At 51.3% G+C, this 12300-nt stretch overlaps 1 protein-coding gene across 2 annotated transcripts in view; it reads right to left on the bottom strand.

The window, feature by feature from the left end:
- Positions 1-12300, bottom strand: part of LOC140424763 (Golgi reassembly-stacking protein 1-like) — a 58104-nt gene that overhangs the window by 8152 nt on the left and 37652 nt on the right. For both annotated transcript variants that reach the window (XM_072508144.1, XM_072508145.1), the window contains exon 7: positions 9317-9446. In XM_072508144.1, the coding sequence (XP_072364245.1) occupies positions 9317-9446 (130 nt within the window). The remainder of the gene's footprint in view (positions 1-9316; positions 9447-12300) is intronic.

A 12300-nucleotide genomic window follows, 5' to 3' on the forward strand; every position in this document is an offset into this window, starting at 1 on the left:
CAGAGGTTTAGGCTTTGGCCCATGAAGGGCCAGGGTCACATGAGATAGTCTCACCCCACCGTGTATCCATACCCTTAATTAAGACACCTTCCCCTGGCAAGGCTAGTCACCAGGAATGTGAGACGCCTGGGGGGACCTGTAAAGATCTCTTGGCATGCAGGAAAAAACTGCAATTGCAATTTGACCTGCTGTCCACGGACAATGTGCAGTAATTGAGGCGGGCAAAAGGGTACAAGTATGGAGAGAAGGCCAGTCGTCTCTTTGTTCATCACTTAAGGCAGCAGGAGATGGCCAGGGAGATTGTGCGAGTTAGGGATTTGGAGGAGAGGCTGGTGTCTGCCCCGTATAAGATGAGTGGAGTGTTTCAGGCCTTTTATGAGAGGCTGTATAGGTTGGAACCGCCGGACTGGGAATGGCAGAGTTCTTGGGGGGGGGGCGGTTTGGAGTTTCCCAAGATGGGGAAGGATCTGGAGGCACTGTTGGGCCTAGAGGAGATTCAGGTAGCGTTCAGACACATGCAGGCAAGGAAGGCACTGGGGCTGGATGGGTTCCAGGTGGAATTTTAGAAGTTTGCAGACCAGTTGGGACTGGTGTTGCTGGGCATGTATAGGGGCCCTGTGTCGCCAGGCACCCTCCCTCAGACACTTGGGTAGGCATCCATCTTTCTGCTCCTGACAAAGGATAAGGATCCCACAAATGTAGGTCTTATAGCCCGATCTCACTGCTAAATGTGGATGCCAAGTAATTGGCCAAGGTGTTAGATGCGGAGAAGTCATTCGGCTGGGCTGAGTGGGAGTATCTCTTCACGGTATTGGAGAAGCTGGAGTTTGGTCCTGGGTTTGTATAGTGGGTACGGCTGTGGTATGCAGCCCCGTTTGTAACCACTTTTACCAATACCACGACCTTGGGGGAGGAGACAGGGGTGTCCAGTGCCTCCTCTGCGTTTGCGCTGGCGATTGAGCCGTTGCCCGTTGTTTCGAGGGCCTCGAATGCGTGAAGCAGGATTGTTGAGTGGGGGTGGGGGGTATCATTATATACAGATGATTTGCTGCTGTACGTGTGGGGCCCAGGGTCATCTATAGTAAACATTATGGATAGTTTGCAGGGCTTTGGGTCCTTCTCCGATTACAAGTTGAACATAGGGAAAAGCAAATGTTTTGTAGTCGGCGCGGCGGATAAGGAGACAGATTGGGGAGGTTACTGTTTTGGTTAGCTAGGACTAGTTTTTAATATTATGAGGTGCAAGTGGCTAGGAATTGCGTGTGGCTCCAGAGGTTGAACTACACAAGCTTAGTGAGTAGAGTCAAGGCGGACCTGCAGCAGTGGGATAGTATCTCACCATCTTTGGCGGGCCGGGTCCAATCGGTTAAGATGAACATCTTGCCGAGATTTGTGTTTTTCTTTCAATGTCTCCTGATGTTCCTGCCCAAGTCAAATTTGGGGGCATTGGTAATGGCACCATTCACACTGGCACCAGCAAGGTACTCAGTGAACCCAGTGGTGGTGTCCATGTTCTTAATAATTTTTTTTTTAATTTTAGAGTACCCAATTCATTTTTTCCAATTAAGGGGCAATTTAGCGTGGCCAATCCACCTAACCCTGCACATCTTTTGGGTTGTGGGGGCGAAACCCACACAGACACGGGAAGAATGTGCAAACTCCACACGGACAGTGACCCAGAGCCAGGATTGAACCTGGGACTAGGCGCCGTGAGGCAGCTGTGTTAACCATTGCGCCACCGTGCTGCCCCCATGTTAATGATAATAAAAATAATCTTTATTGTCACAAGCAGGCTTACATTAACACTATAATGAAGTTACTGTGAAAAGCCCCTGTAGCGCACAAAGACTCACGAGAGACGAATAGAGATGAAGTCGATGAGGCTTTATTAAGCGTGACTTGTTCCCCGCAGTTCAGCAACAGACTGTCCTGCGGGGGAGAACTCCTGGTTCTTATACTCCGCCTTCAGGGCGGAGCTAGAGATCAACAGCCAACCAGGACCCGGGATCTGTCAGCCAATGACATCATGGCTTTACAGTCCCACATGACCCAAAATGCATACTACCACATTCACCCCTTGTTAAAAATGAACCCGGCGGGGTGGTGCTTCGCATGGTGGTAGGGGTTTACAAGGCTGGTCCTGGGAGGAAAAACCTTTGCATGTCATCACAGTATGTACAGGGTTTTTTTGTTTTGAACTATTTACAGTATTCGTAAGAGGGAAAAAGGGAAAAAAATTCTCGTTAAAGTCCACAACATTCTAGTGTTACACCGATGCCACAAGTCGGTCGGGCGGTCTGGTCGTCCTTGTCGATCGCCTCAGCCCCGGTGGTGGTGGTGCTTGTTCCAGTGTTGTCGTCTCCGGGGAGCTTTACGGTTTCTGCTTCAGCTTCACTTCTGGTCGGACCTGGGAGGAGGACCGATCCTCCCGGGAAGGGGGCGGTCGCGGGGTGCGCCGGTGGCAGGGAAGGGGTGATTGGTGTTGGGGGGGTGTGCGTGTTGCCGGCGGGCGCCAGATCTCGCAGGGAGACCGTGTCCTGTCGGCCGTCGGGGTACTCCACGTAGGCGTACTGCGGGTTCGCGTGGAGGAGGTGAACCCTCTCGACCAACGGGTCCGACTTGTGCGCCCGCACATGTTTCCGGAGCAAGATGGGTCCTGGGGCCGCCAGCCAGGTCGGCAGCGACGTTCCAGAGGAGGACTTCCTGGGGAAGACAAGGAGGCGCTCGTGAGGCGTTTGGTTAGTGGTGGTACACAGTAGCGACCGGATGGAGTGGAGGGCGTCCGGGAGGACCTCCTGCCACCGTGAAACTGGGAGATCCCTGGACCGTAGGGCCAGTAGGACGGTCTTCCAGACCGTGCCGTTCTTCCTCTCTACTTGCCCGTTCCCCCGGGGGTTGTAGCTGGTCGTCCTGCTCGAGGCTATACCCTTGCTGAGCAGGAACTGGCGCATCTCGTCACTCATGAAGGAGGACCCCCCTGTCGCTATGGACGTATGCGGGGCAACCGAACAGTGTGAATATGGTGTTAAGGGCTTTAATGACTGTGGCCGCTGTCATGTCAGGGCAGGGGATGGCGAAGGGGAAACGGGAGTACTCGTCCACCACGTTCAGGAAGTATGTGTTGCGGTCGGTGGAGGGGAGGGGCCCTTTGAAATCCAGACTGAGGCGTTCAAAGGGACGGGAGGCCTTGATCAGGTGCGCACTATCCGGCCTGAAAAAATGCGGTTTGCACTCTGCGCAGATGTGGCAGTTTCTTGTGACTGTACGGACCTCCTCCACGGAGTAGGGGAGGTTGCGGGACTTTATAAAATGGTAGAACCGAGTGACCCCCGGGTGGCAGAGGTCCTCGTGGAGAGTTTGGAGACGGTTATGCCGCGGGAAAGGGCATCGGACGGCTCGTTCAGCTTTCCGGGACGGTACAAGATCTCATAGTTGAAGGTGGAGAGCTCGATCCTCCACCTTAAGATCTTGTCATTTTTAATTTTGCCCCGCTGTGCATTATCGAACATGAAAGCTACTGACCGTTGGTCAGTGAGGAGAGTGAATCTCCTGCCGGCCAGGTAATGCTTCCAATGTTGCATAGCTTCCACTATGGCTTGGGCTTCCTTTTCCACTGAGGAGTGGCGGATTTCTGAGGCGTGGAGGGTTCGGGAGAAAAAGGCCACGGGTCTGCCCGCTTGGTTAAGGGTGGCCGCTAGAGCTACATCGGAGGCGTCGCTCTCGACCTGGAAGGGGAGGGACTCGTCGATGGCGCGCATCGTGGCCTTTGCGATATCCGCTTTGATGTGGCTGAAGGCCTGGCAAGCCTCTGTCGACAGAGGGAAGGTCGTGGGCTGTATTAGGGGGCGGGCCTTGTCTGCATACTGGGGGACCCACTGGGTGTAATATGAAAAGAACCCCAGGCAGCGTTTTAGGGCTTTTGAGCAGTGAGGGAGGGGAAATTCCATGAGGGGGCGCATACGTTCGGGGTCGGGGCCTATTATCCCATTGCGCACTACATATCCCAAGATGGCTAGCCGGTTTGTGCTAAAAACGCACTTGTCCTCGTTGTATGTGAGGTTCAAGGCTTTAGCGGTCTGGAGGAATTTTTGGAGGTTGGCGTCGTGGTCCTGCTGATCGTGGCCGCAGATGGTTACGTTGTCGAGATACGGGAACGTGGCCTGCAACCCGTGTTGATCAACCATTCGGTCCATCTCTCGTTGGAAGACCGAGACCCCGTTTGTGACGCCAAATGGGACCCTTAGGAAGTGGTATAATCGCCCGTCTGCCTCGAAGGCTGTGTACTTGCGGTCACTTGGGCGGATGGGGAGCTGATGGTAGGCGGACTTGAGGTCCACGGTGGAGAAGACCTTATATTGGGCAATCCGATTGACCATGTCGGATATGCGGGGGAGAGGGTACGCATCTAGCTGTGTGTACCTGTTGATGGTCTGGCTATAGTCTATTACCATCCTTTGCTTCTCCCCTGTCTTTACTACTACCACCTGTGCTCTCCAGGGACTATTGCTGGCCTGGATTATGCCTTCCTTCAGTAGCCGCTGGACTTCGGACCGAATGAATGTCCGGTCCTGGGCGCTGTACAGTCTGCTCCTAGTGGCGACGGGTTTGCAATCCGGGGTGAGGTTTGCAAACAAGGATGGGGGCTCAACCTTGAGGGTTGCGAGGCCGCAGATAGTGAGTGGGGGTATTGGGCCGCCGAATTGGAAGGTTAGGCTCTGCAGATTGCACTGGAAGTCTAATCCCAGTAATGTGGGCGCGTAGAGTTGGGGAAGGACGTAGAGCCTGTAGTTTTTAAACTCCCTCCCTTGCACCGTTAGGGTCACTATGCAGAAGCCTTTGATCTGTACGGAGTGGGATCCTGCAGCTAGGGAAATCTTTTGCGCACTGGGACGGATGGTCAAAAAACAGCGTCTTACCGTGTTGGGGTGGATGAAGCTTTCTGTGCTCCCGGAGTCGACCAGGCATGGTGTCTCGTGCCCGTTGATCAGCACCGTTGTCGTCGTCGTCTGGAGCGTCCGGGGCCGTGCTTGGTCCAGCGTCATTGAGGCCAGACGTGGTCGTAGTGCTTCAGCGTCTTCCTCGAACCCCGTGGAGCCGTCGATGCTGGGGTCCATTGTTGCCGTCCAAGATGGCGGCGGGGTGGACAAAATGGCCGCCCCCATGCGTCGCACAGGGCTGGGGGGGTCCCAAGATGGCGGCGCCCCTCCTCCCCTCGTGGTGGCCGGGACCCAAAATGGCGGTGCCTGCGGGTCGTACATGGGGCGCTGGGGGGAGTTGGGGAGCGTTAGAAACGTGCAGGACTCCTTGTTCTCCGGGGACAGCGGTGGCCGGGACCCAAAATGGTTGCGCCTGCGGGTCGTACATGGGGCGCTGGGGGGGTTGGGGAGCGTTAGAAACGCGCAGGACTCCTTGTTCTCCGGGGACAGCGGCGACCTCCCGGGACCGGCACACAGCCGCGAAATGGCCCTTTTTTCCGCAGCTCTTGCAAATCGCTGCGCTGGCCGGGCAGCGCTGCCGGGGGTGTTTCGCCTGGCCGCAGAAATAGCAGCGGGCTCCCCCAGGACGACTTGGCGTCTGAACCGCGCAAGCCTGTGGGGTGGGGGGGGGGGGGTTTGTCGCGACGGGGGTCCACGGAGCCCAAGGGGCTGCCGCGCGGTCGGGGCCCTTTGCGCGGGCGTTTCGCGCGGCCACATCTAGTGAGGCTGCAAGGGCCCGTGCCTCTGAGAGTCCTAGCGACTCTTTTTCTAAAAGTCTTTGGCGGATTTGGGGAGAATTCATACCAGCCACAAATGCATCGCGAATTAACATGTCCGTGTGTTCAATGGCGTTTACCGGCGGGCAGCTGCAGGCCAGTCCCAAAATTAGCAGCGCGGCGTAGAATTCATCTAGCGATTCTCCGGGACTTTGCCGTCTCGTTGCGAGTTGGTAGCGTGCGTAGATCTGGTTCACTGGGCGAACATAGATGCTTTTTAGTGCTGCGAACGCCGTCTGGAAATCCTCTGCGTCTTCTATGAGGGGGAAAATTTCCGGGCTTACCCTCGAGTGCAGGACCTGTAGTTTCTGGTCTTCTGTGACCCGGCCGGGGGCCGTTCGGAGGTATGCTTCGAAACAAGTCTGCCAGTGTTTAAAAACTGTTGCTGAGTTCACTGCGTGAGGGCTGATCCTCAGGCATTCCGGGATGATCCTGAGCTCCATAGTCCTTTAAGCACGCTTAATAAATTGTAGCGCACAAAGACTCACGAGAGACGAATAGAGATGAAGTCGATGAGGCTTTATTAAGCGTGACTTGTTCACCGCAGTTCAGCAACAGACTGGCCTGCGGGGGAGAACTCCTGGTTCTTATACTCCGCCTTCAGGGCGGAGCTAGAGATCAACAGCCAACCAGGACCCGGGATCTGTCAGCCAATGACATCATGGCTTCACAGTCCCACATGACCCCTAATGCATACTACCACAGCCCCTAGTCGCCACATTCCGGCGCCTGTTCGGGTACATGGAGGGAGAATTCAGAACGTCCAAATGACCTCTTTTGGGATTTGTGGGAGGAAACCCCGCGGAGCACCCGGAGGAAAACCATGCAGACACGGGGAGAACGTGCAGACTCCACACAGACAGTGACCCAAGTTGAGAACTGAACCTGGAACCCTGGCGCTGTGAAGCCATAGTGCTAACCACTATACTACTGTACTGCCCAAGTGTCACAGGGATCACAGAGAGGGGGAGAGGGAGGGAGAGAGACAGAGACGCAGAGAGAGAGAGGGAGAGAGAGAGAGAGAGAGGGAGAGAGAGACAGAGAGAGACACAGAGACAGAGAGGGAGAGAGAGAGAGACAGAGACAGAGAGAGAGAAAGAGAGAGAGAGAGAGAGAGACAGACAGAGAGAGAGAAACAGAGACAGAGACAGAGAGAGAGACAGAGAGAGAGACAGAGAGAGAGACAGAGAGAGAGACAGAGAGAGAGACAGAGAGAGAGAGACAGAGAGAGAGAGACAGAGAGAGAGAGACAGAGAGAGAGAGACAGAGAGAGAGAGACAGATAGAGAGAGACAGATAGAGAGAGAGCGAGAGAGAGACAGAGACAGAGAGAGAGAGGGACAGACAGACAGAGAGAGAGAGAGAGAGAGATGAAAGGGCGGTTTGCCAGCCTGGGGATATTAGAGGATAAATGTGGCTTGGCAGGCTCGGACCTGTTTAGTTCTCGGGTTTTCCGGTGGTGTCGCCATCGTCCTTACTGGAGAAGGTTCGCCCCCATTCGGGGTCGGAGGAGGGCAGCATGCCTGGCATGTACAAACGGATCGTAGAGGAAGAGCTGAATTCAGTGGAGGGGGTAAATGTAAATGGAATAGGACTAGGGCCAATACTGGAGGAGGAGGTAGAGAAGCGCTGTGGAGGGCGAATGTCACGTCATCATATGCGAGACTGAGCCTGATAGAGCTCAAAACAGTGCGTCGAGCGCACTTCTCCAAGGCTAGGATGAGTAGTTTTTTTGAGGGGGTAGAAGATAGATGTGAGCATTGTTCGAGAATGCTGCTCACCACACACATGCTGTGGTCCTGTTCCAAATTGGGGGAGGGGGTTGCCGGTCACATATTAACACCATGTCGCCGATGTTTAGTATTGAACTGGAGCCCCGTCCTTTGGTGGCAAGTTTGGAGTTTCGGATATTCCGGAACGGTGGACGGGTGCGGGAGCAGATGTTCTTGCCGGCCTCATTGGTGGCATGGAGGTGGATTCTGCTGGGTCCAAAGCTAGCAACGCTGCCCAGTGCTTCAATGTGGTAAGGGGATTTGATGGAATTTTTGCCCCTCAAGATGATCAAATACACCGCGAGGGGGTCGATTGAAGGGTTCTTCGCGAGATGGCGACTGTTTACATTGTATTTCAGATAGTTGGTCACTGTTAGCTGTTCCCTGGGGGGCTTGTCCTTGGCTAGAAGGGTTGTTGTTGCGGGTGCTGGATGTTTGCATCTAGTTAATAGAATAGAATTTCTACAGTGCAGAAGGAGGCCATTCGGCCCATCGAGTCGGCACCGACCCTCTGAGTGAAAGAGGCCCAACTCCCCATAACCTGCACACCTTTGGACTTGTGGGAGGAAACAGAAGCACCCGGAGGAAACCCATGCAGACACTGCGAAGACGTGCAGACTCAGCTCAGACAGTGACCCAAGCCGGGAATTGAACCTGGGTCCCTGGTGCTGTGAGGCAGCAGTGCTAACCACTGTAGCACCGTGCCGCCCTATCTGTAGTTCAACTTCATTTACCTGCATTAGCTCCATCATTACAATTCAAAATCACCAGAAACGCTGGCCTATCAAACAGCTACAATATCCACAAGGAGAATCTGGCCACCTCAGAAATCCCAAAGCAACTCATTTCACATTACTGCTTCTCATAATAGCTCATTCAGTACATTTTAAATCCAAGTGTGGAACCTTGTCACAAACATTGGGAAGGTCCGAGATTCAAACAACTAAACTGAATCAGAGGGGTATAGTTTGGATTTTTTATAATTTTTGTACAAAATGTTAAAACTTTAATTGAAACATTTTTTTAAAATTACAGCATCAAAACCATCACGGAATTCAAAACTAATGTGGCTTCTTTTTTTGGGAATCTCAATCTCCATAAAGGTATTCAAGATGAAATCGGGCATTATTATGGTCAGTGTTGCGGTTTGATTTTAGTAACCTATAAAGAATTATCTGCAGAATTGAAAAATAAAATTTAGAGTATCCAATTCTTTTTTCCAATTCGGGGCAATTTAGAGTGGCCAATCCACCTTTGGGTTTATGTGGGTGAAAACCACGCAAACACGGGGGGGGGGGGGGATGTGCAAACTCCACACGGACAGTGACCCAGGGCTGGGATCAGACCCGGGTCCTCAGCACCGTGAGGCAGCAGTACTAACCACTGCGCGCCACTGTGCCGCCCTTATCTGCAGAATCTTAATGGTGGCTCAACAGGTGAAAATTTCCACCTGTTCCAACCCCAATCAGTCATTACATGGAACACAGCACCATGAAAATCACAGACGTAAATCTTCCATTCGTAATGTGCCGCACTGCTTTTTCTGAAGTCAGTGAGCCAGGTTATTATTTTTTTAAATGGCATGCAGTACACTATGAATGCAGGATAGCATGGACTGGAATAGGCTCGATATCCCATCTGATTGGACATTACGTTAAAATAATTTACCAAGTTAATACATTTATCATTACATATCAAAGCATCATTGGCAAGAACTTCAATGGCTGACCAGACAGCCGACTGTTCAGTTTCAGACACTGCAAAGGAAAAAGCTATTTAAAAATGTTCAGTACCTGGGTCCATGACACGTTGTATGGGAGGAGGGAGAAGTGAGCTTTCCACCGTTAGATTGGGCAGTTCCTGTTCTAAACCTGGACTCTCACTCGTCCTGTCAGTCAGTGAGCTGGGAGCTTCTAAAGGTACCTAGTGAATAAGCACAAAGATATGTTTTATGGTCATCTCAACCTGTATTTAGTAGGGTACACCACCTTCAGCAATCGCACTTGCAGACATTTCAAATGTATCATTTTTCAAAGTTTATACAATAATCCCGAAAACAAATTTTTTAAAAATCAAACTGAAAATTAAACAATTTTTGTTAAAAAATAAATTTAGAGTACCCAATTCATTTTTTTTCCAATTAAGGGGCAATTTAACGTGACCAATCCACCTACCCTGCACATCTTTAGATTGCGGGGGCGAAACCCACGCAGACACGGGGAGACAGTGACCCAGAGCCGGGATCGAACCTGGGACCTCTGCGCCATGAGGCAGCAATGCTAACCATTGCGCCACCGTGCTGCCCCTAAATTAAATAATTTTTGACTCCAGTAAGAATGTACTTTAACCGGATCAGGTTTGTCAATTGATCTGTAGCCAAATTTAACAATAAAGACAATGTGTGCCTAAAGTAATAAATATTGATCTGCTCAACATCATTCTTCTCTCCATAGGTGCTGGATGGCCTGCTGAAACTTTGCCAAAGCTAGAGACCAGGTCTCAGATCCAACAACACTCAAGAAGATAGACACCATCCAGGACAAAGCAGCACGCTTGATTGACACCATTTCCCCAAACATTCGGCACAGTGGCTAGCACTGTTGCCTCACAGCGCCTGGGACCCGGGTTCATTTCCGACCTCGGGTCACTGTCTTGTATGGAGTCTGAACTTTCTCCTCGTGTCTGCGTGGGTTTCCTCCGGGTGCTCCGGTTTCCTCCCACAGTCCAAATATGTGCAGGTTAGGTGGATTGGTCAAGATAAAAATTGCCCCTTAGTGTTCAGGGATAAGGCGGGGGAATGGGAATAGGTAGGGCAGTCTTCCAGAGGGTCAGTGCATACTCAATGGGCCGAATGGCCTACTTCTGCACCGTAGAGATTCTACAATTCAATCCCTGCATCACAAATGTAGTAATAATAATAATAGCTTATTGTCACAAGTAGGCTTCAATGAAGTTACTGTGAACTTCACCTTCCGGCGCCTGTTCGGGGACAGGAATGTGGCGACTAGGGGCTTTTCACAGTAGAGTAGAGTAGGAGTGATGCAAACCCACTTTGTAAATGCAGGTTGCAACCCGCTGCTGGGTCGCGGGTGGATGTCAGAAGGGTCGTTCTGCATCCATTAGCCACTAGTTTTCCAACGACAGCATTCAGAATGCTGCAGGTAAAATCCTGCCTAAAATATCAATTCAGTCGTCTAGAGGGAGCAATCATTTCACAGAAGAAGGGGGAGAGGGAAGTTCCAGGGTTTTTTGAAACCAATTGTAGCTACTCCCTCAATCTCGTGGAATCTGAGCAATCTCGCCATTTAATATTAATATGGGGGTATTTGAAAATGTTGCACCTATAGTCCTCGCAGATCCCCCTAACCCACCACCACCCGGCGGTGGCTCTGCTTCAGAAACCATGTGCCGCTGAACTTTTGCCGATTCCTCGCACTCTCCTGGCCAAAGCTGCAGCCCAAGAGTTCGCCTGGATGCGGCCCACCTGCACTTCGACCCCCAGGACATGGACCCCATGTGCTCTGCCTCAATGCAGAATAGTTGTCCGGTGGGGCATCAAGGGGACTATACTCTTCCTCTGGGCGACCACCCTGCAGCAGAAAGAGCTAACCAGGAATTAGGAAACTAGCAGAGACCTCACCACCAAGCTCAGCAGATGCGTGAGTCAGAGTATGTCAGAGCCCTCGGCGAGTGAGCACAAACCTGGACAGATGTGCGCATGCGCGTGTTTGCTGTGCTATCAGTGATAACAGCAATACAACCGAGGCAATGTCTCAGTGTTGACAAAAAGCGTGAAAATATTCTGCAGATTTCTTGCAGTGTGGTTGCTGCTGAGGGGCCATAGCGACACCATGGAAGCACCTTCAGTGGGAAGGAATCGGCTGCCATTGCAGCAAGAGCTACATTCCTGGAGACAACAATCTCCTCTGAGTGACTTCTTCCATCAGGCAGGAGAAACAAGAGTCTGAGAACATGCATGAACAGATTCAAAAACAGCTTCTTTCCCGCTGTTACCAGACACTAATCGACCCTCTTATGGACTGACCTGATTAATACACTCCTGCATGCTTCACCCAATGCCGGTGTTTATGTAGTTACATTGTGGACCTTGTGTTGCCCTATTTTGTATTTTCTTTTTCTTTTCTTTTTATGAACTAAATGATCTGTTTGAGCTGCTCGCAGAAAAATACTTGTCACTGCACCTCGGTACACGTGACAATAAACAAATCCAAATGGCCTGTCTTCTGGTTGTGGAGACATGAGCACATCACCGTGCCATCATTGAATATCTGAGAAAATAATTAATATCTGAGAAATCCTTGTTCAATGTCCATTTGTCTGATTACTGACAACCAGAACAGTTAGATTGTCAGTTGTCTGTGGGTCCGTTTTAATGCTGTCTGCATTCATCAATATTGATGAACTTGTTTCAAATAGTGCACTCTGAAGTTGAATAAACTTGCATCAAGTAACTGAATTGCATTTAAGCCAATGAGAAATCAATATTTTAATATAACGATCTTCAGATTTATAGCTGTTTTATTTACAAGAGCCACACATGGCCCTCTCCCAGTGATATTTGTTCTTTGTTCTCCTCAGTCTTCTTCATTTGCTTATTTTTTCCTCAAGGCAGTGTCCAGCGATGAATTCAGGTTCACAATTGTTGGCGGCCCTCCAGTATCTTGGAGTAACTTTTATTCATGTGTGACCCTGGACAGTGAACTTTTATAGATAGGAGGACATCACAGGCATGTCTGATAAATTCAACGCACCAGGT

Source organism: Scyliorhinus torazame, chromosome 6 (genome assembly GCF_047496885.1).
Source record: "Scyliorhinus torazame isolate Kashiwa2021f chromosome 6, sScyTor2.1, whole genome shotgun sequence".
Taxonomy (NCBI): Eukaryota; Metazoa; Chordata; class Chondrichthyes; order Carcharhiniformes; family Scyliorhinidae; genus Scyliorhinus; species Scyliorhinus torazame.